The sequence below is a fragment of the Hemitrygon akajei genome, chromosome 4, assembly GCF_048418815.1.
Source record: "Hemitrygon akajei chromosome 4, sHemAka1.3, whole genome shotgun sequence".
In the NCBI taxonomy this organism is placed as follows: domain Eukaryota; kingdom Metazoa; phylum Chordata; class Chondrichthyes; order Myliobatiformes; family Dasyatidae; genus Hemitrygon; species Hemitrygon akajei.
Window position 1 is genome coordinate 170,983,254 of NC_133127.1, and position 24,628 is coordinate 171,007,881.

General features: G+C 42.9%; 1 protein-coding gene across 4 annotated transcripts in view; it reads left to right on the forward strand.

Moving 5' to 3' along the window:
• The first annotated feature begins 4,973 nt into the window (after positions 1-4,973).
• nek3 (NIMA related kinase 3) overlaps positions 4,974-24,628 on the forward strand; it is a 38,125-nt gene continuing 18,470 nt past the window's right edge. Inside the window, exons 1-9 of one of the 4 annotated variants that reach the window (XM_073043979.1) lie at positions 5,125-5,134; positions 6,552-6,590; positions 7,975-8,105; positions 10,630-10,723; positions 15,226-15,323; positions 16,565-16,648; positions 16,907-16,974; positions 19,031-19,117; positions 20,780-20,834. In XM_073043979.1, coding sequence (XP_072900080.1) covers positions 7,986-8,105; positions 10,630-10,723; positions 15,226-15,323; positions 16,565-16,648; positions 16,907-16,974; positions 19,031-19,117; positions 20,780-20,834 — 606 coding nt within the window. In that variant the 5' untranslated portion in view covers positions 5,125-5,134; positions 6,552-6,590; positions 7,975-7,985. Of the gene's footprint in view, positions 5,144-5,958; positions 6,591-7,974; positions 8,106-10,629; positions 10,724-15,225; positions 15,324-16,564; positions 16,649-16,906; positions 16,975-19,030; positions 19,118-20,779; positions 20,835-24,628 lie in introns of those variants that run through there. The other 3 variants (XM_073043976.1, XM_073043980.1, XM_073043977.1) reach the window with 3 other exon arrangements.

A 24,628-nucleotide genomic window follows, 5' to 3' on the forward strand; every position in this document is an offset into this window, starting at 1 on the left:
GTGATGCATTTTCTTTGAGTATTGTTTATTGTTATCAGCTGAACTTGCCACCCTGAGTAAGTACTTGAAGTAAATGGACGGCTATAGTCCTTCCTCCCCCAAAATGACAATTTAAGTATCCAGTGGGGTCAGAATAAATATGGCCCAGCAAGGTTTTCTACGGTAGTCAGCTTTCACCAGGATCTGTTTGACAATATTTATACTGTTAATCGGTTAGATCAATTCTATCTGATTGGGTTTTCTCTTGTGACAACGATAGATGGAGTAGAGTTACATTAGTGCTATTTTAGCACAAGTCCCTTATCAGAATCAGAATCAGACTTTAATCGCCAAGTACCTATGCACATACAAGGAATTTACTTCCGGCAGATGTTGTCTCTCTGCTCATAACAATAATAATGATAAATATAAATGAAAATATAGATTATACATACAGGTAGTGCAATCCAAGTAATAGTTAGCCGACAGTTAACCGGCAGTTAACTGTTCAGCAAAGTGACCGCAGTAGGGAAAAAACTTCTCCAGTGCCTATTAGTCTTAGTCTGGAGGGATCTGAAGCGCCTACCAGGTGGAAGCAGATCAAACAGTCCATGCGCAGGATGGGAGGAGTCCTTTATGATGTTCCCCGCCCTCTTCTTCAACCTGGAAGAGTACAGGTCCACAATAGAGGGCAGGGAGGCTCCAATAATGCGCTCGGCAGTTTGAGAATAATTTACATTAATCTGGAGGAACTCAGTAGCACAGGCAGCATTAATGGAGGGAAATGGGTGTTCAAAATTGTGAGTCCAGTACTGATGAGTCTTGAACTGAAATGGAGGGAAGTGGACAGTCAACATTTCAGGTCAAGATTCTTCATCAGTACTGATGAAGGGTTTGACCCAAAATGCTGACAGTCCACTTCCACTTCCTATCAATTTATGCTGTCTGACCTGAGTTTCACCAGTATTATTCATGCATGCAGCTGAGTGTTTGCGCATGTCAGATTTCCACATACCTTCAGTCTCTCGTTTCCACTTGGAGAGCATGTTTATTCTGGACTTTGAAGTAGCTATCAGACTGGCCTCTGTGTCTACCTGCCCCTGCAGTGATGCACCATTTCATGGCCTGAATGTACAATCATTGTCCATTCCCTCTGGAATATTGTACCAAGGCTAAGAAATCTGACACTTTTTTTGCTGAAGTAAATGTGATTGGGGGGGGTGGGGGAATCTCGTCAGTTTAGATAACATCAGTGGAGAAAGCAAAAGCCAATGATTGAGGTCCAACAAAGTTTGTCAGAATTCACAATACACTGGGGCAGGCAATTACAAAAATAAGTGTTTCATGCATTTTTATTTTGTATTTCCAGCATCTGCAATTTTTTTTTGTTAACTTAAACCTTCGCTGCAGTGTCAACTGTTTTCAGATACTTTTGTATTTATTGTTTTCAAATTAAGGGTGGGGATAAGTGGATGACAGGACCAACAGGAAACTGGCATCAACTGCAAGTCCAGAATATTGTCTCAAGTCTTTCCATACCTTATCAGGCTGTCAACAATAGGACATTGATTTAAAGAGAGAATGGGATTTGATGGAAAAGTTTTTTCCCCACAAATAGTGGTTAATGTCTGAAAGTCATTGCAATGTATTAAACATTTAGACGGACCCTGAAATTGGCAAGGCATAGAAAGATGTAGTCCTGGTCCAGGTGAATGGGATGATTGTAGAAGGGTAATAGGATTGATATGGTTGTGGTGAACTGAAGGGTGTTTGTGTTGTACAACTTTGGCTTGGTTCGAGGAAACTATTTGCAGCAACTTCTATCAATTTCCTTGCTACTGTTCAGGAAATAGAAACCAATTTGTAATTATAAACAAGAGTCCTGATGAAGGGACTCAGCCCAAAACCTTGACTGTTTACTCTTTTCCATTGATGCTGCCTGGCCAGCTGAGTTCTAGCATTGTGTGTGTATTACCAATTTGTAATGTTAATTCTTTCAATCATTGCTTTAAAATCTCTTGACTTTCCATTATCACAGTGGTTTTATTACAAAATAGTTGCTTACTCACTATTTGCACATACCCACATCACTGCTTCTTGAAATGCTATATTCACCAAAACTCCCCTCGGCTCAACTTCTCCATGATCATAAACATTCCAGGTAGGAAATAATTTGACATCAGCCATCTGTCAAAGGAGAGGAATCAATCCCATAGCTGGTTACAATTATTGTAATCCTCTGTAATATGAAATATTATGCAATTAAATCCTCAGCAGAGATGGTGACTATTTCAACCTCATCTCCTACATACAAAGCATCCTAGTCCATATATCCCAGTTAAGAGCTCGTGCTATTACAGGAAGGATGACAGCCAGCATAGATAGAGTATTGGTTGATTGACAAGAGGCAAAGAGAGGGAATAAAGGGAGCCTTGTCTGGTTGGCTGCCGGTGACTAGTGGTGTTCCACAGGAGTCTATGTTGGGACAGCTTTTTATGTTATAAGTCAATTATTTGAATAATGGATCTGATAGTTTTGTGGCCAAGTTGCAGATGATACGAAGATAGGTGGAAGGGTAGGTAGTTTTGAGGAAGCGGGGGGTGGGGGGGGGGGGGGAGAAGGAAGGACTTGGATTAGGAGAATGGGTAAAGAAGTGGCAGATGGCATACAATGTTGGGAAGTGTATAGTCATTCACTATGGTAGAAGGAATAAATGTGTAGACTGTTTTCCAAATGGAGAGAAAGTTTAAAAATCTCAGTTGTATAGGGACTTGAGAGTCCTCATGCAGGATTCCCTACAGGTTAATTTGCAGGTTGAGTTGGGGATGAGGAAGGCAAATATGTTAGCATTCATTTTGAGAGAATTGGAATATAAAAGCAAGGAGGTAATGTTGAGACTTTATAAAGCACTGGTGAGGCTTCACTTAGTGTATTGTGAGCAGTTCTTATTTAAGAAAGGTTGTACTGACATTGGAGAGGGTTCAAAGGAGGTTCATGAAAATAATTCCCGAACTGAAAGGCTTATATGAGGAGTATTTTATGGCTTCTGGCCTGTACTCAGTGGAATGCAGAGGGACGAAGGGGGAATCTCATTGAAACTTAATGGATGTTGAAAGGATTCAATAGAATGGATGCAGAGGGTGTGTTTTTTAAGGTGGGGACACAGCCTCAGAATACAGGGATACCCATTTAGAAGGGAGATGATGAATTTCTTTAACCAGAGGGTGGTGAATCTGTGGAATTAATTGCCACAGGTGGCTGTGGAGGCCAGGTCATCGGGTATATTTAAGGCAAAGGTTGATAGATTCTCGATTAGTCAGGGCATGAAAGGATACAGGGAGAAGGCAGGAGTCTGAGGCTGGGAGGGAAATGGATTAGCCATGATGAAATGGCAGAGCAGCCTAATTCTGCTCCTACATCTTATGATCTATTTGCTTTCTTTTTTGACTAGATTTTGAACTGATTTTAATTAACTCCCCTCTCAAACCCTGAAATGACATTTCTACTGTTATTGCTTGCTTATTATAACTATTTTTCTCTCTCTATGGTATAATTGAGATTGCTGTTGTGGATTCTGACTCATTTCTGGCTTTGGTAATAAGTATCTTTGCTCACGAGAAAGATTCCAGGAATGAAAGGGTTACCATATGAGGAACGTCTGGCAGCTCTTGGGCTGTGTTCCCTGGAGTTCAGGAGAATGAGGGGGGAGCTCATAGAAACACTCCGAACGTTAAAACGGCTGAATGGATTAGAAATGGCAAAGTTATTTCCCATGATAGGAGATTCTAGGTCAAGAGGGCAGGACCTCTGGATTGAAGGATGTCCTTTTAGAACTGAGATGCAGAGAAATTGCTTTGGTCAGAGGGTGGTAAATCTGTGGAATTTGTTGCCAGGAGTGGCTGTGGAGGCCAAGTCATTGGGTGTTTTTAAGACAAAGGTAGTTTCTTGATTAGTTGAGACGTCAAAGGGTATGGGGAGAAGGCAGGGGAGTGGTGTTGACTGGAAGAATTGGATCAGCCCATGATTGAATGGCGGAGCAGACTCGATGGGCCGAATGGCCTACTTCTGCTCCTATATCTTATGGTCTCACCCACAGGTCCCTTGGATCAGAATCTCAACAATTTGGTATTGGCCGTTTCAGCTCTGTGTTCTTTCTTCTGATCATCACCCCCTTTTTTTTTAAACAATTTAAGACCAGAGTTGAATGGGTCGAATTTGCCAATTCACGGCAAAGATGATCAAAAGCATATTCATGGAGTCAAACGGTACAGATTCGGGTCCTTTACCTATCAATATTATCAAATGAGGACAGCAGATGGTGTTCCAGTGACACAGATGCAATCCTGACCTCAGGTGCTGATGTAAGAACGTTACAGGTACTCCCCGTGTCTGCGTCCATTTCCCCAAGAATTCTAGTTTCTTCCCGCAGCTCAAAGACATTCCGTGCGGTGATTTAGTTGGCCGATGTGAATTGTCCGCGGCATAGGTAAGAATTCGTGGTCGTGGATCGTTGTGATTGATAAGCTGAAGACAGATCAACTTTCCGGGGAATTAAGTGGTGGAATGGGACCGAACGAGCAACAAATGTTTATCTGCTTAACCGAGCTGAAGGGACTACATAGTAAACGCAACAATTACCGAGAAGAAAATGAACATTACAAAGTAATTCATGCTCGCATCAGCCAGAAAGGGAAGGAAAACTGGGCAGAGGAAGGTGGAGCTGTAGAAATTTGAATTTAAATAATGGAGAAAAAATAGGCCCTCCACTTGCAATGAATGACTTTAGGTGGTAGGGGGTCTGAGCGGCAAAGGGAACTCAGACTTGAATGAACTTCACTAACTTTGTGCACGTCACTTCCAGCAACTTCATCCCACTTCAAAGTGAAACGGGTAGTGAGATGCTGCTTTTACAGAACTGATAGCTCAGTTGCGCAGACTGCTCGGAAGCTTTTGCCGGTTTTAGGTTAACACTGCATCTGCTCGTCGCCTGAAAACCGTCGCGCTATCTGGCGACAAATAACCAGCAAAAACCCGTTACGTGATCCAAACAGACAGAACACAATTTCCGGGTACCCCGGCCACGTGACGGTGGGACCGCCCGCTCTGACCTCAAATGCCTCTTATTTCCGGCTCTTGAAATTGGTCCACGGGTGGAGTACGAGCGGTTTGAATGTTTTATTTGTATTTGATTGGATAGTTTACAGTATTTCGCGGGCAGCGAGGGAGCGTGGGATCTGAGGACGGTTTCAGTGAAGCCTCTTTGTTTCATTGTATGAGATCGCGGGCAGCGCCAGGACCTGCTGCTAGAAATTAACGCCTTTAGGGCGTATATACCCACCCCGGACAGACTGGAAAGGTGGAGATGGCAAACGCCAGCTGCCTTTTATCAGCCTAGTTCTGATTCCAGGAGTTCTATTTAGAAAAGTTTATGGAATTTTTTAATTGTTGTTTTCCACCCCCTCTTATATTAGAAAGTTTACATCCTCTCCTTAACAAAAAGTATCCTCTCGTAGACTTTCCATTGCTGACTGAGTGGATCACTCCACCTGTTGGGCTTAACGCTGATAGGCGCTACCAAATTATATCACCGTTTTGGTACTAAAAGGCTTTGCGAGCCCTCGTCCTGACACCTTTAGCATTATGTGTCTTTGTCTGAAATAGTTTATCTGGACGCCAACGCCTCGGCCTTAATACCAGCTCCCTTTTATGTCTAGTTCAGGCATTCAGGTACACAATTAGTCCTGGGTGAGGGAGCAGCGGCCTTTTAGGGTGTGTCTGTTTCGCGTTACAGCTGTTCTAATATTTTCAACAGTTATTGTCCTTTAACACCAAGCTGTCTCACAATTTATCTATTGACCTGCAGAGATTTCGTGGTTACGCAGGTATCAAATCGACTTTATTGAGGGGGAAACCTCTTCTTTCTTCCCCCCCCCCCCCACTCCCCGTAAAGAGGCGGGGCATTAACAAATGAGGTGCCGGGAAGAGTATGGAGGAAGCTTCCTGCTTGGATGAACTTTGTCACTGGCAGCCGAAAAGTGCATTTTTAACTCTGCCCTCAGCTTTGTATTCGGGTTGCAATTTAAGTGTGTACCGAATATTTGTGATCGCTAGATATGATTTTAGAAGTTTGGCTGGTAATGTTGAAAACGTGGCAGCCAGTTTATGTACTGGAAGGTAGTCGTTGCAGGAATCCGTCCAATAAATGTGCTGCGGGCGAGGGAGGAATCCTGTCGTAGGGAACTTCTTTTCACGGCGATTCAGAATTGTGCATTGGCCAGAGAAGTCAGAATGGGCTTTGGCTATCTGTTAATGCAAAAGCGTCATCACTTCTCCCTTTGTTTTGCAATGAAATTTCAAGCCTCTCTCATTCAACATGCTGAGCACACTTCAGCCCGTTGCTCCGTTAAATTCAGCTCATAATTTTTATGTAACATTGAAGTTCTATTGGACTTTAAACCTGTAAGGAAAAGAAAAACGTGACTTACTGTAAATGCCCAATTACTGTTATAATATTCACTGAAAATAAAAATCCACCATCCCCGCAGTAATTTGAGTCTTCTGAATTCTTCCAGGGTTCCTGTGAGAGAGACAATGAATTCCCTTTCATGCTGGTAAATGAGAAATTTTCATAGAAGCCCATTCTGTTCCGCGGTAATTCACGCACTGGTTCACCACTTTCAATGCTGCAGAAGTGACAGTACAGTTTAAAAATAAAGCAAGTATCTATATGTACTGGAGGAGGTCAAAGTTGTTCCCCTTATGTCACAGAACAGCCAGTTGTACGCTGGTACAGCTCCTCTGAACTTACACTCATGTAGGAACTTTAATAAAGTGACTCCTTGATTTGGTACCTCAATAAGATATAGGAGCAGAATTAAGCCATTTGGCCCATCGACTCTGCTCTGCCATTTCATCATGGCTGATCCAATTTTCCTTCCAGCCCTAATCTCCTGCCTTCTCCCCGTATCCCTTCGTACCTTGACCAATCAAGAATCTTATCAACCACTGCCTTAAATATTTGTAAAGACTTGGCCTCCACAGCTGCCTGTGTCAATGAATTCCACAGACTCACCACAAGAAATTCCTCCTCATTTCCATTCTAAAAGGCTGCCCCTCAATTTAGGGGTTGTGTCCTCTGGTCTTAGACTCCCACCATAGGAAACATCCTCTCCACATCCACTCTATCAAGATTTTTCATCATTCGATAGGTTTCAATGAGGTCACCCCTCATTCCTCTGAATTCTAGTGAATACAGGCCTAGAGCCATTTAACGCTCTTCATGTGACAAGCCTTTCAATTCTGGAATCATTTTTGTGAACCTCCTTTAAACACATCCTTTCTAAGATAAGGGGTCCAAAACTGTTGTCAATGTAAGCACGCGGAAGGCTACCTTATGCACTGTAGCCCATCTGCTTCAAGTTTCTATGTGTTGTGCATTCAGAGGTGCTCTTCAGCACACCAGTGTTAGAACACGTGGTTATTTGAGTTACTGTCGCCAATCTGGACATTCTCCTCTGACCTCTTACTACAAAGGCATTTTCGCCTACAGAACTGCTGCTCACTGGATTTTTTTCACACCATTCTCTCTCATCTCTAGAGACTATTGTGCCTAAAAATCCGAGGAGACCAGCAGTGTCTGAGATACTCAAAGCACCCCATCTGGCACCAACAATCATTCCATGGTCAAAGTCACTTAGATCACATTTCTTCCCCATTCTGATGTTTGATCTGAACAACAACTAAACCTCTTGACCACGTCTGCTGCTTTTATGCATTGAGATGCTGTCACGTGTTTGGCTGATTGGATATGTACACTAATGAGCAGGTGTACCTAATATAGTGGCCACTGAGTGTAATTAGATCTGCGAGGAATGAGTAATTTTCGTACATATAATGATTGTACAGTAGCTTGGACTTAATAGAATGACTTATGAAGATTTTGCTATCATGCAAATTGGTTACCCAGTTAAAATAAAAATGCAATTTTTTTTCCAGACAGATGTTTTATGATGGACAGTTACAAGGTACTGAAAGTTATTGGGGAAGGTTCATTTGGCAGAGCACTTTTGGTCCAAGCTCGTAATGAAAATCGTCAATATGTGATGAAAGAAATTCATCTTTCAAAGGTAAAGGTGATGTGAGCTTATACTTAACTCGTTGTTGGGGATATTCCCTCTTTGTGTCCCTTCCCTTTCATCCATGGAACAATATTGCAAATCAACACTGGATTAAGAGCTAAGTAAAGCAGATGATAAAATGCAGCCATATTGATGTGGCATCGGACATGTTGGAGACCAAATTAATCTCCAGTGCTGTGCCATCAGCCCTTGTTGACAGCATTTCCTATTATTGACAGACTGCCCTGGGAAACAAATGAAATGAATTAAATTAGAGCGGGGTGGACCCATCAGTTGATGCTAGGTGTCTATGGTATAAGAAAGGTTGGGAACCCCTGACCTAAAGCCTGAAAATGATAAAGTATGTAAAGGGTTAACACGGTCAGTTAAACAACAGCAGCCTGCTTTTCTGTAAGAAACCGCTGATGATCAACAGATGTGCTAAGCCATGCTGAGCCATATTTCTTCTTGGAGTTAGACAGTGTTTCAGGGTCCTTGTTTCTTTGTGCAGTCATGCACACAAGTAAGACTGCTCCAGCCTGTTCTGCGTATCTGAGCCATTATATCTGTTCTGTAATTTGTCTCTCTGTACTGTCATACTGTAAGGCTGGCTCCAGTTTGGTACGTGTGGGGGTATCTGAGCAACTATATCGATTCTGTAAGAGGACCTGACTGTCAGTTGGTGGACCGAGCAGAAACAGTCACAGACTGTTCCAGTTTGAGCGACTAACTGAATTGCCCTGGGGGGCTTTGAATAAAGTAAAATACTTATACGGTTTCTGAGTGAGTTTATCCAGATTCGACTTTCACAGAAATCTGAAATAAAACCAGAAAATTCATCAACAGATCAGGCAGCTTCTGTGGAAGGAGAAACAATTAATATACTAATACCTCACGTTGGCTCTTTGACTTTAAACGTGCAAACATCATGGCATAGCAAGTGCAACTGACTGAGTTAGAGAATAATATGTTGACTGGTTACATGGAGTTGATGCAAACGCAGTAAGTGAAAACCACTGGAGATACTGGAAATCTCAACAAAACAGACAATGTTAGAAAAGCTCAGCAGGTATCAGTGGATAGAGAAACAAAATTAACATTTCAGGGCAAAGACCATTTGTTAGAACACTGAAAGTTCAAAGTAAATTTCTTATCAAAGTATGTATACTTCACTGTATACTACTTTGAGGCATTTACGAGAAAGTAAAGAAGCACAATAGAATTTTTGAAAACTATAAAAAACAAAGACTGACACACAACCAATGTGCAAAAGAAGAATAGTCTTTTTAAGATGGCTTCTGGTTAAGATGGAAGCGAAAATCTGCAGCTGCTGGAAATCCAAGCAACACACAGAAAATGCTGGAGGACCTCTGTTTAATCATTTCCATAGAAGTTGCCTGGCCTGCTGAGATCCTCCAGCATATAGTGTGGGTTATCTGGTTAAAATGGCGCTACTTTCCAGTGGTCAAAAAACTGAAAACTCTGACTAAAAATACGTTTCCTGGAATAAGTTGTGTTAAATTATTGCCACAAGCAATGAAAGGGTGAGCGGTGGTGAGGTGAGTTTGGGGGATGAGGGGAGCTGGTGTGTTGCAGATGGAGTTCTGATGCCTGTACAACTGGTCCAGGAACGAGGTTTGAATTGCTCTGGGCGCTGAACTGATTTGAAGAGCTTGAGAGCGGCTTCGGGCTAGGCGACGAAATCTGGGCCCAGAGTGAATCACTGGGTGGTGTGGTTTAGGCCTAGAGCCTTTCACAGCAGCAGTGTCTGAATCCTAGTGTGAGGTACAATATACTGTTTTAGAGATTTAAACGCAAGCCCAGGTCAGAGGCAAGAGCCAATTTCGCTCTCTCTCTGTGATCTTCACTCCTCTCTCCGGGGCACCAGAGCTTTTCGCTGTTCTGTTATTTGGTCAATTTAAACACTGGACCAGATAGACTGAAAAGACAGTGTGTTGGTCGAGCCAAGAGCCGAATTTGCTCATTCTCCATGATAGTCATCTCCATGGTACTGAGGCTGAGGACTGCCCCGGCTGCTGTGCTCTATGCCACTAATGATAAGTGAGGCTTTGGGCCTACTCTGGGCTGTTCTAGGGTTCAGATCTGAGGACTCACTTTTGGTTTGGAATGCTGTTGTTCGCTTCAATTGTTTGCATTTTTTATATTTTTTCTTTGTCTCGCACATTGAGAGTTGGTCTTTTATTTTTTTTATTCTTTTTTTCTTCAATTGAGTTTTTTCAGTTTTCTTACTTTGTGGCTATCTGTGGAGCAAGCAAATCTCAAGGCTGTATAATTTGTACATTCTTTGATAATAAATTGAACTTGAAACTTGAAGTCGTGCAAATAATAAAAAAAAGTAAAAGTGTTTCCAGCATTTGCTGTTTTTGTTCCAGTGATCCTAATAGTAGGGTAGGGTACAATTGATTTAGTTGTATCTATTATTCCAAACAAGTAAGAAACATTATTAATATACTTCACGTAATATCTTTCCCAAGCCAAATGTGGCTACATTCTTTTTACTGTATTTGTTTAGAATCCTACAGGACTACAGCAATCAAGGAGAGAAGCCATACTCCTTGCCAAAATGAAGCATCCCAACATAGTTGCATTTGTGGACTCATTTGAAGGTGAGTGATTTGTGAAAGCATTCTTCCTAAGATTTTATTTTGGTAAATGTCCTCATTTTCCTATTGAATGCCACTGAAAGGACTGGATTTAATAGTTCTTTCAGCACAGAAATAGGCGTTTTCTCATGACAGGTCCTTGCTATTTGTGCACCATTTGGGTCTTATATTATTATCCATTATAGCCCCACCATGGAGCACACGTACAGGAGTGTTGTCACAGGAAAGCAGCATCCATCATCAGGGACCTCCACCACCCAATTCCATGCTCTTTCCTTGCTGCTACCATCAGGAAGAAGGTACAGGAGCTACAGGACTCGCACCACCAGGTTCAGGAACAGTTATTACCCCTCAACCATTGGACTCTTGATCCAGAGAAGATTACTTCACTCACCCCAACACTGAAATATTCCCACAACTTATGGACAACACACACAAAATGCTGGAGGAACTCAGCAGGCCGGCCAGCATCTATGAGAAAAAAGTACAGGTGACGTTTCGGGCCGAGACCCATCAGCAAGAATGGAGGGAAAAAAGCTGAGGAGTAGATTTGAAAGATTCGGGGCAGGGGAGAGAGAGAGATGCCAGGTGATAGGTAGAACTTGGTGGGAGTACCACCAACTACCACCCAAGCAAGGCTGCAGGCCCGGATGGTGTCAGCCCCAGGGTGCTCAAAGTCTGTGCCCGCCAGCTATGTGGGGTACTTCACCATGTCTTCAACCTGAGCCTGAGTCTCCAGAGGGTTCCTGTACTGTGGAAGACGTCCTGCCTCGTCCCTGTACCGAAGACGCCGCGACCCAGTGGCTCCAATGACTACAGACCAGTGGCATTGACCTCCCACATCATGAAGACCCTGGAGAGACTTGTTCTAGAGCAGCTCTGGCCTATGGTTAGGCCACACTTAGACCCCTCCAGTTCACCTATCAGCCCCGACTAGGAGTTGAGGATGCCATCATCTACCTGCTGAACCGTGTCTACGCCCACCTGGACAAGCCGGCGAGCACTGTGAGGGTCATGTTTTTTGACTTCTCCAGTGCGTTCAACACCATCCGCCCTGCTCTGCTGGGTGAGAAGCTGACAGTGATGCAGGTGGATGCTTCCCTAGTGTCATGGATTATTGATTACCTGACTGGCAGACCACAGTATATGCACTTGCAACACTGTGTGTCAGATAGTGTGGTCAGCAGCACTGGGGCTCCACAGGGGACTGTCCTGTCTCCCTTTCTCGTCACCATCTACAACTCGGACTTCAACTACTGCACAGAGTCTTGCCTTCTTCAGAAATTTTCTGATGACTCTGCCATAGTTGGATGCATCAGCAAGGGAGATGAGGCTGAGTACAGGGCTACGGTGGGAATCTTTATCACATGGTGTGAGCAGAATCATCTGCAGCTTAATGTGAAAAAGACTAAGGAGCTGGTGGTGGACCTGAGGAGAGCTAAGGCACCGGTGACCCCTGTTTCCATCCAAGGGGTCAGTGTGGACATGGTGCAGGATTACAAATACCTGGGGATACGAATGGACAATAAACTGGACTGGTCAAAGAACACTGAGGCTGTCTACAAGAAGGATCAGAGCCATCTCTATTTCCTGAGGAGACTGAGGTCTTTTAACATCTGCTGGACGATGCTGAGGATGTTCTACGAGTCTGTGGTGGCCAGTGCTATCATGTTTGCTGTTGTGTGCTGGGGCAGCAGGCTGAGGGTAGCAGACACCAACAGAATCAACAAACTCATTTGTAAGGCCAGTGATGTTGTGGGGGTGGAACTGGACTTTCTGACGGTGTCTGAAAAGAGGATGCTGTCCAAGTTGCATGCCATCTTGGACAATGACTCCTATCCACTCCATAATGTACTGGTTAGGCACAGGAGTACATTCAGCCAGAGACTCATTCCACCGAGATGTAACACTGAGTGTCATAGGAAGTCATTCCTGCCTGTGGCCATCAAACTTTACAACTCCTCCCTCGGAGTGTCAGACACCCTGAGCCAATAGGCTGGTCCTGGACTTATTTCCACTTATTTTTATTTGATTATTTATGGTTTTATATTGCTATATTTCTACACTATTCTTGGTTGGCACAGTTGTAACGAAACCCAGTTTCCCTCGGGATCAATAAAGTATGTCTGTCTGTCTGAGAGGGATGAAGCAAAGAGCTGGGAAGTTGATTGGTGGAAGAGACAGAAGGCCATGGAAGAAAGAGGAAGGGGGAGGGGAGGAGCACCAGAGGGAGGCGAGGGGTGGGCAAGGAGATAACATAAGAGAGGGACAAGGAGACGGGAAATGGTGAAGTGGGGCGGGGGGGGGGAGGCATTACTGGAACTTTAAGAAATTGCTGTTCATGCCATCATTCCAAACAGAATACAATGTGTTGTTCCTCCAACCTAAGTGTGGCCTTATCCCGGCAGTGGAGGCCATGGATGGACGTATCAGAATGGGAATGGAAAGTGGAATTAAAAGGGTGGCCACTGGGAGATCCCACTTGTTCTGGCAGACAGAGCATAAATGCTCAGTGAAGCAGTCTCCCAGTCTACGTCGGGTCTCATTGATATACAGGAGGCCACGCCGGGGGCACAGAACACAGTATCTGACCCCAGCAGACTCACAGGTGAAGTCTCGCCTCATCTGGAAGGACCGTTTTGGGGCCCTGAATGGTAGTGAGGGAGGTGAATGGTAGTAGGGACAGATGAAGCACTTGTTATGCTTGCAAGGATAAGTGCCGGGAGGGAGATCAGTGGGGAGGGACGAATGGACAAGGAAGTTGCGTAGGGAGCGATCCCTGTGGAAAGCAGAAAGTTGTGGGAGGGTTGGGGAAGATATGTTTGCTGGTGGGATCCAGTGGAGGTGGTGGAAGTTTCGGAGAATTATGTGCTGGATGCAGAGGCTGGTAGGGTGCTAGGTGAGGGCAAGAGGAAACCTACCCCTGGTAGCTTGACGGGTGGATGGGGTAAGAGCAGATGTGCATGAAATGGAAGAGATGCGGTTGAGGGGCAGCATTGATGGTGGAGGAAGGGAAGCCTCTTTCTTTGAAAAAGGAGGACATCTCCTTCGTTCTAGAATGAAAAGCTTCATCCTGAGAGCAGATGCGGTGGAGATAGAGGAATTGAGAGAAGGGCATGGCGTTTTTCAAAGTAGCAGGGTAGGATGAGGCTGTGAGAGACCCACAACCTATAGACTCACTTTCAAGGACTTTTCATATCATGTTCTTGATATTTATTGCTTATTTATTTATTTATTCCTATTCTTTCTTTTTGTATTTGCAGTTTGTTGTCTTTTGTGCACTGGTTGAATGCCCAAGTTGGTGTGGTCTTTCATTGAATCTATTATTGTTATTACTCTATTATGGATTTTTTGATTATGCCTGCAAGACAAGGAATCTCAGGATTGTAAATGGTGATATATATGCACACTTTGATAATAAATTTACCTTGAACTTTGTATCAGGATTCCATCAAGTGTGTTTATGCTAACCAGTTCAGGTACCTTTGGGTTAGGAAGTGTCTCCTGAGTTCCCTATTTGATTTATTAACACCTATTTTATATGTAGTTATGAGACTTCAATCTTGGAAACAACTCCTCCAAGTTTAATCAGGTGATCACTTTACTGTTTTCTCAACACAAAAAGCATTCGTTTCCTGGGATGACGTGATGATGTATTCGGTTTAGTGCTACTAATTGGCAATGGAATTTCTGGACCAGTGTATTTTATAATTTTTGTAGAAAAAATTAATTTCTATAATAAGACTGCAAAAGTTCACTTCAACAGGGACAGTACCTCAGTCAAAGTAAATTTATTATCAAAGTACGTATATGCCACTATATGTTTTAATGGCTGCTTTATAAGGCACCTGCTGTAGCTAACAAAGTTGCCACTGAGTGTATGTTCATGGTCTGTTGCTGCTGTAGCCCATCCACTTCAAGTGTTGAAGTGTTGTGGGTTCAGAGATGCTCTTCGCACCTCTGTTGTAACACGTGGTTACTTGAGCTATTGTCGCCTTCCTGTTAGCTTGAACCGATCTGGCCATATTCTCTTCTCACCTTTTCCGTTAACAAGGCATTTACACCCACAGAACTGCTGCTCACCGATGTGTTTTGGTTGTTTTTTGCACCTTTCTCCGAGAATGCCTTGTGTGAAAACCCCAGGAGTTCAGCAGTGTCTGAGAAACTCAAATCACCCCGTCTGGCACCAACAATCATTCCACAGTCAAAGTTACATTTCTTCCCCATTCAGGTGTTCTGGAGAACATCTAACCCTCTTGACCATGTCTGCATGCTGTTATGCATTGAGTGTGGCTGATTAGATAGTTGCATTAATGAGCCTAATAAAGTGGCCACTGAGTGACCCTGAGATTGATTTTCTTGCCGGCATTCACGGTAAATCTAAGAATCAATGAAGAACCTTACAGAAAGAGTGACAAACAGCCAATTTGCGTCACAGATCCTTTAAAATTTAGTTTGTCCTATACATCACATTAAACATTACAAGGATAATTTTTCTTTTACAGTTGAAGGGCATCTCTATATAGTCATGGAATATTGTGATGGTGGCGATCTCACACAGAAACTTCTGCAGCAAAAAGGAAAACTATTCCCAGAAGAAATGGTATACATGATCTGTTACAATTGAAGTGGACTCTGATATTAGGAGAGCAGAATTAGCCAGAATAAATTATATTCAATTTCACTGCCCCTAAAGGGATCAGGGGGTATGGAGAGAAGGCAGGTACAGGGTTCTGAGTTGAATGATCAGCCATGATCATACTGAATGGTGGTGGAGGCTCGAAGGGCCAAATGGCCTACTGCTGCACCTATTTTCTATGTTTCTATGTTTCAGGAATGTCTGGGAATAAAACTGCATCAATCAGAGGTTGGAGGTGAGATAACACATCCTCATTGAAATGACCATGTCTTGCTGAGATCTTTTGCACTTTTGAGGTTCCAGACTGCCTGTGAGTAATTCTCTAAGCTGCTCAGTGCAATGCGAAAAGGATCCCAAAGCCTCCACCTCTTGTTGATCGCACTTCTAACTTCCCTGAGGCCATTGACGCTTGAAAAAATCAACCCTTCACATTGGATGAGGCTTTCCAGTCAGCCCTTTAGATTTCTATTGATTGGCTTGGAAATTGCCCTCAACTCTGTAATGATCTCAGCAGCCTGGATTTTCCATATCAGTGCTGTCAGACACAGGCTTTAGGGGATTCCTAGCATCCGCCAGTGGACAGATGGACTTTCCCCACAAGTGAAACTTGTTACATCAGAGCTGTCTCATCAGTGTGGCTCCAGTTTGCACCAAGTCAAAATGCTCTGACTCATTGATATTGGGAGAAACACAGGCAACAAACTGGGGTGTAAAAAGTGCATTTGTTGTAGACGTGATTAAGCAGAAATATCAAAACTTATTTTTTAAATTAATAATTTTAATTAGCAAGCAATTTTGAACCAATTACAGGAATAGTTTACACAAACGAGGGTTGGGTTGTATTCCAGGGAATTTAGAATGCTGAGAAGTGGGAACTGATAACAAAAATACTTATGGATACTCTGTATTGGGAATCCTGGACATGAAAGAATACTTTAGAAATTAAAACCTGACTACCAAGGCCAGTTGGAATCTGACCTGAGCCACAGACTTTTAATCTTTTTGATACCCAGCCTAAACATGACTTGGGTCCCTCTGGTCTTGGGTCAGATGACCAGTCGCTAACTATGATCTCATTAAATGATAGAAGAGGCTTAATCCGCACTAGGGTTTCTGTGTTACGACAAGGTAATTTTACTGGAATATACAGTTATTTCTCATGATGTTTTTGCCCAGATACACTGAATTTCCTAATGTTCCTACAGGTACTGAATCTGTTTGTACAAATCTGTCTTGGAATGAAGCACATTCACGACAAACGAGTTCTACACAGAGATATTAAAGCTAAGGCAAGTGTGCCTTTTCAAAGCTTAAAAATAAATTAAACAGAGAATGTGGATTTTGCTAAAAATAATATAATTCTGCCAGATCCATGGTTTTTTTAGTCTATTTTCAAAATGTGAAAGTAGAAATGCGTGGCAGTGTTAATTGGCAGGTTTATTGAATTCATTACTTAAAAAGCAGTATTACCTTCAATGAATTATGGAATATAATATTTTAGAATATTATAATCAAATAATTTACCTTTGCTTGATTTCAAAATTCAGAATATTTTCCTCACTAAAATTGGAGTGGTTAAGCTGGGAGACTTTGGATCTGCTCACCTTCTGAACAGGTAAATTCCAAGTGACGTCAGGGACTCGAGTTGATGCTTTTGATCACAGATCTTTTGACAAACCTTGAGAACCATGCTGCATGAGTCAGCTTGCATAGGTGGGCGGTCTGGCAGCATTAGTCTATTATTGTGCTAGTTGTACGATCGGGGTTCAGTTCCCACCATTGTCTGTAAGGTGTTCACGTTTTCTCCGTGACTGCATAGGTTTCCTTTGGGTTCCCTAGTTTCTTTCCACATTCTGAAGACGTACAGTTGGAGCTACGGAGTTGTGGGCATGCTGTGATGGCTTAACCCTAACCCTAACCCTAACCGAAACCGAAACCGGGCAAGATTCAACAAAGGCAAGGGTTGGACCTGGTCAATGAAGGCGTGGGCCAGATCAAAGTGGCAGGGTTGCGTGAAACTGAATCTCAAGTGACGAGATCAAAAAGCACAAGAGGGCTGATTTGCCCACTGCCCGCATAATCTCAACCTAACCCTAACCCTAATGCCAGCCACACATATACATCCACCAGCCCAACACTCAAACCTAATCCTAAAGTCCAAAAGAGGAACACACCCCCACAAACCCTAGGCATGTCCCGATTAACCCTGTCGTCAGCCCCACAAACCCTAAGCATGCCCCGATTAACCCTTGCTAAACCCCCACAAACCCAATGTCCTATGTCAAGAGGGGCAAGTTTCAACAAAGGCAAGTGTTGGACCTGGTTAATGAAGGCGTGGGCCAGATCAAAGTGGCAGGGTCGCGTGAAACTGAATCTCAAGTGACGAGATCAAAAAGCACAAGAGGGCTGATTCGCCCACTGCCCGCATAATCTCAACCTAACCTTACAATGACACGCTCTTCATTCTCCTGGCCCACGACTGGCCAATAAGAAAGCCTAGATATTCAAACCCAAATTGGTGAAAATTGGCACAGAACCTTGATAAACCCCCACAAGCCGGATATCCTATGTCAAGAGGGTCAAGATTCAACAAAGGCAAGGGTTGGACCTGGTCAATGAAGGCGTGGGCCAGATCAAAGTGGAAGGGTCGCGTGAAACTGAATCTCAAGTGACGAGATCAAAAAGCACAAGAGGGCTGGTTCGCCCACTGCCCGCATAATCTCAACCTAAACCTAACCCTAACGATGTACAGTTGGGGCTACGGAGTTGTGGGCATGTTGTGATGGCTTAAACCTAACCCTAACCCTAACGATGTACAGTTGGGGCTACGGAGTTGTGGGCATGTTGTGATGGCTTAAACCTAACCCTAACCCTAACGATGTACAGTTGGGGCTACGGAGTTGTGGGCATGTTGTGATGGCTTAAACCTAACCCTAACCCTAACGATGTACAGTTGGGGCTACGGAGTTGTGGGCATGTTGTGATGGCTTAAACCTAACCCTAACCCTAACGATGTACAGTTGGGGCTACGGAGTTGTGGGCATGTTGTGATGGCTTAAACCTAACCCTAACCCTAACGATGTACAGTTGGGGCTACGGAGTTGTGGGCATGTTGTGATGGCTTTGCAAGCACAATGACACCTGTGGGTTGCCCGTCATAATCCTCACTGATCTGAACTGATGCAGACGAGGCAGAGCCAAAAAAATATAATAGGATCAATGAAAAACTACACACACCAAAGACAGAAAAGAGCAAAAGAAGACAAAGTGTGCAACTACAAAAACATATAATAAATAAGTACATCAATAATATTGAGAACATGACTTGTAGAGTCCTTGAAAGAGAGTCTATAGGTTGTAGAGTCAGTTCGTGTGACAAATAAAACTAATCTTCAAATCTTCAGAATAAAAGAGTCATAAGATGTTACAGCAGTAAAAGGGATCATCTGTTTGCTTGAAGCAGCTGCTCAACACACACAAAATGCTGGAGGAACTCAGCAGGCCAGGCAACATCTATAGAAAAAAGTGCAGTCAACGTTTTGGGCCGAGACCCTCTGACTCCCCTTCAGCTGCTCAGACTTGTACCAAATAGCCTTGAATGTTATATACTCTGCAATTCTTCTGAATTCAAAAATTGTTTTCTTACCGTAATATTTCTTTCCTGTCTACAGCCCCATGGCTTTTGCTCATACCTACGTTGGAACACCGTACTATGTATCTCCAGAAATCTGGGAGAATAAGCCATACAATAATAAAAGGTTTGTATTTGCATGCACTTGAGATGAAGGGCAGGAGCTGATCCTGTTACGGGCGATATACTTTTCTAGGATGGATTTCATTTTTAAAGCCTCAGATGACAAGCAGCACACAAAAGAGACAAATACTTAAGATAGCTCGTATCTTACTCTCATTTCTTTATGACATGGAAGGAGGTCGTTCCACCCATATCTTCAAGCAGAGCATAATTTCAGCTCAACAGGGGGGGGTCTCCATTTACGCTGAGATGTCAGTTTCCAAATCCGTTGTTATGCAGTCACCATTAGTCTGGAAAAGTAAACAGGTCTTTCAAACTTAGAGCAAACAGAAGGCTATTCAGCCCATTGTGATGATCCTTTGTTGTGCAAGGCAATAACTAAGTTTCCATTTTGTGAAAGGAACGGTGACTGTATTTGTTTAATTATTTAGGGCAGAAATAACACAAATCATCCTCTGTGGCATCATAGGCATATCTGGATTCTTGATAGAATAAGTAACAGGTGACCTTTACCAGAACATAAATGTTTGGATGGTGGGTAAGAGCACAATTGGCCATGACCATAGGCCATAGGATGTAGGTGCAGAGTCAGACCAGTCTGTCCATTAAGTTGAGACTTGGGTTACATCGGTTGGGTTGGGGGTGGGGGAAGAAAAGTGCTTAATGGCATTGCCATTAGCTTTCATTTTGGATGAGTTGGTTGAAAAATATTGATACCTCCGACTCCCAGCTACAGCATTTTCATTAGAACTAGAGTCAGAATCAGGTTTAATATCGCAGGCATATATCACGAAATCGTGGACTTTGAGACAGCAGTACATTGCAATACATAATAAATGTAAAAAAGAACACTGTATTGCAGTAATTATATAATGCATATCAAATAGTTAAATAAGTAGTGCAGGAACAGAAATAATAAAGGTAGTGAGGTAGTGTTGATGGGTTCAATGTCCATTTAGAACTTGTACGGCAGGGGGGAGGAAGCTGTTCCTGAATTGCTACGTGTTTGGCTTCAGGCTTCTGTACCCCTCTTCCTGATGGGTAACAATGAGAAGAGGGCTTGTCCTGGGTGGTGGGGTCCTTAATGATGGACGCTGCGTTTGAGGCATTGCTCCTTGAAGATGTCTTGGATACTACGGAGGCTAGTACCCATGACTAATTTTACAACTTACTGCAGTTCACTTCGATCCTCTGCATTTACCCCTCCCCCTCAAACCAGACGGTGATGCAGCCAGTCAGAATGCTCTTCACGGTACCTCCACAGACATTTTCAAAACCTTAGGGGCTATGCCTAATCTCCTTAAACTCCTAATGAAGTATAGCCGCTGTCTTACTTTTTGTGTAACTGCGTTGATATGTTAGGTCCTCAGAGATATTAACACCCAGGAACTTGAAATTGCTCACCCTCTCCACTTCTGATCCCTCTATGAGGATTGGTGTGTGTTCCCTCATCTTATTCTTTCTGAAGTCCACAATCAGCTCTTTGGTCTTACTGGCATTGAGTCAAGGTTGTTGCTGCAACACCACTCAACCAACTGGTATATCTCACTCCAGAACTAGTTATTGAAGCAAAGGTTTCTTTAGGAAGAGTACGCTAATGAAGACATAAATGTGCTTTTATTTGATTGTAACAGCATTTTCAAATGCATCTCTTGTACTGTTTTAGTGACATCTGGGCCTTGGGATGTGTCCTGTATGAAATCTGTACCCTGCGACATCCTGTAAGTAAGTTTTATGATGATTGATGTGCTTTTGTAAGCAGGGAAAGCAGCTGAGGTATCTGGTAAAGTTTAACATAGTTATCTTACCTGGTATAGTTTAACATAGTTATCTTCAAATCTAACCTCATGGGTTGAAAGGGAAAAGGGCATTGATGGCATGGAACACTCAAGAAACTTTTAGTTGCTATTTGGTCTTCAATATTCTTGGTCCCACTGAAGTCAATGGAGCAGAATGTCAGCAGTTCAGTACAAATGGCAGCTGGGGAGAGAGAGATTTCACTACAGAGTCTGCGGTTTACCAGGAGACCAGCAATTTTTGAGATACTCAAACTATCCCAAATGGCACCAACAGTCATTTCACAGTCAAAATTACTCAGGTCACATTTCTTAGCTATTCTGATGTTTGGTCTGAACAAGAACTGAACCTCTTGACCATGTCTGCATGCTTTTATGCATAGAGTTGCTGTCACATGATTGGCTGATTAGATATTTGTATTAACGAGCAGGTGTACAGGTGCATCTAATAAAAGTGGCCACTGAGTGTTTGTGATATTTGAGCTGTGTGCAGTTTTGCTTTCACCTTCCGTGTACAATTGCAGCTTTCGCCCTGGAGTTTTATAGTCATGGAACACTACAGCACAAAAACAGGCCCATCTGCTCCATGCTGAACTGTTAATATCCCTCACTATCAACCTGGACCATAGCCCTCCATACCCTTCCCATCCACGTACCTATCCAAATTTCTTTTGAGTGTTGAGATCGACAACACATCCATCACTTGTGCTGGCAGTTTGTTCCACACCCTCACCACTCCCTGAGTGAAGAAATTCCCCTCAAATATTTCATATTTTGCCCTTAACCCATGACCTTAAGTTGTAGTCTTGTCTAACCTCTGTAGAAAAAGCCTATTGCATTTATCCTAACTAAACTCATAATTTTGTATAACTCTATCAAATCGCCTCTCAATCGTCTAGGGTCTAGGGAATAAAGTCCTAACCTATTCAACCTTTTCTTATAATTCAGGTCCTCAAGTTCAGGCAGCATCATTGTAAAATTTCTCTACACTCATTCAATCTTACTTACAGTCTTCCTGTAGGTTGGTGACCAAAACTGCGGACAATACACCAAATTGGGCCTCAACAATGTCTTACACAATTTCAACATTACATCGCAACTCGTGTACTCAATTCATTGGTTTTTAAGGGCCATTGTGCCAAAAGCTTTCTTTACAACCCTATCTACCTGTGACACAATTTTCAAGGAATTATGGATCTATATTCCCAGATGCCTCTGTTATACCGCACACCTCAGTGCTCTGCTGATCACCATGTAAGGCCTAACCTGGTTGGCCCACGCAGAGTGCAACACTTAACACTTGTCTGCATAAAATTCCGTCTACCATTTTTCAGCTCATTTTTTCAGCTGGTGCAGAACCTGCTGCAAGCTGTGATAGTCTTTCTCGCTGTCTGCACTCCCCAATCTTGGTGTCATCTGCAAATTTACTGATCCAGTTCACCACATTATCATCCAGATCGTTGATGTAGACGTTTGTAGATGACAAACGACAATGGACCCAACACTGATCTGTGGCACATCATTAATCACAGACCAGCAGTCAGAGGGGCAACCATCTATTAGCACTCTCCCCCTCCTACACATCTTCAATGGCTACGTGATATTATGTCTTATTTAAATTTAGAAAAGATCCGCTGCTCAGTCTTAAATTCAAAACAATCTTTTTATGATATTGGGGACCTTTCCTAAATTACTTTTCCAATTTATAAAGTTTAACAGTGCTCAGACTTTTATGTATATTTTTATCTCCTCTTCTTAAGTGAATATGTCTTTTTTTTCTAATTATCCATTGTCATCCATCAGCTTTTTTCTTTGGTAGTTGGTAGGGGGTTGACTTTTTTTATATAAAAAATTTCTTTTATGATGTATGACTTATCTTTAAATCTTTGTTTACAGAGTGGTATACCTTTATGTGTTATGCTATAGCATTTTGATCAATTTTATTACAATATATGAATGTACACAAGTTATGTTGAGATGTATCTATGTGTTGCACTCTGTAAATCTTGTTTTTTTTTCTTCTGAATAAAAATATTGTAAAAAGAAAAAGAAAAAAGCACTCTCTGGCTTTTCCTGCAATGCCTATGTCTAATCCAATTTACAATCTTATCTTCAATTGCAAATGATTGAACCTTCTTGACTAACCTTCCATGTGGGACCTTGTCAAAAGTTTTGATAAAGTTCATGTAGAAGACATCCACTGCCTTGTCTTCATCTGTGTTTGGTTATAGGCCAGACCGCTTTGGCTTTCTGCCGCTAGGTCAAACAGTATCCAAAGTGTTGTTGTTGAGGGGAACGGCCACAGGGGTACTCTTCACTGGCTGCCTATCCCCTTTCCCCCTCCTGAAGGTCACCTAGTTACCAGTGTCGTGCACCTTGGGTGTAACTACTTCCCTGGGTGTCCTACTTAACAACCCCTCAGCTTCCCAAATAATCCGGAGTTCATCCAGTTCCAGTTCCAGCTCCTTAATACAGTCTGTTAAAAGCTGCAGCTGGATGCACTTCCTGCAGGTGTTGCTGGCAGAGACATGTGAGGGTTCCTCTGCTTACCACATAAGAGCATAAGAAATAGGAGCAGCAGTAGGCATTCTGGCCCATTGGGCCTGCCCCACCATGGCTGATCTGACCACGGATTCATCGCCACCTACCTGCCTTTTCCCCATAACCCTTAATTCCCCTACTAGGCAAAAATCTGGTCTTAAATATATTTACTGAGGTAGCTTCCACTGCTTCATCTGGCAGAGAATTCCACAGATTCACCACTCTCTGGGAAAAGCAGTTCCTCCTCATCTCTGTCCTAACTCTACTCACCCAAATCTGGAGGCTATGTCCCCTAGTTCTAGTCTCATCTACCAGTGGAAACAACTTACCTGCCTCTATCTTACCTATCCCTTTCAGAATTTTATATGTTTCTATAAGATCTCCTCTCATTCTTCTGAATTCCAGCAAGTACAATCCAAGGTGACTTAATCTTTCCTCATAGTCTAACCCCCTCATCTCTGAAATCAACCTAGTGAACCTCCTCTGCACTGCCTCCAAAGCCGGCATATCCTTCCTCAATTCTTCTTTCTCTTCCTTCAAGGGACCTATGCTCAGTTTAGCCACCCTTTCCCGCTTTATAGAACTATAAAATCTTTTACTATCCATTTTCATATTTTGAGCTAGTTTATTTTCATAATTTATCTTGCCTTTTTTTATTGCCCACTTAGTGATTCTTTGTTGCTTTTTAAAGTTTTCCCTATCTTCCATTTTCCCACTACTCTTGCAAGAGGAGCATTCTATCCTGTCTGGCATCTGCACTGCTCTAAATATGCAATAAGAAATGAAGATTAGATACAGAAAAACATCTACCTGCGGCCAATGCCTCTATTTGCCAAAGCCTTGATGAGCCAAAGCCTCAACTCCCCCTCTAACGTTGGCCCATTCATACAATGGGTGTCCCGCTTTAATCTAACTTGTTTTTATTGGACCTTGCCAAGTACCTAATTATGTGCAATCCAGTGTCTGCTCAGGAACTGTGACATGCGAAAAGGTGCTGACTGCCCCCATTTGCTTCTTTTAAACTCTTCTCTCCCTCTATCAATCCAATACCTGCTTGGGAACTGCAGCGCGGGAAGTATGCCGAGTGTCCCAACTTGCTTCTTTTAAACTCTCCCTTTGCGCAATGTGATGTTCCAGTGTCTTCTCGGGAACTCAAAGTGAGGCCATTTATGAAGTTA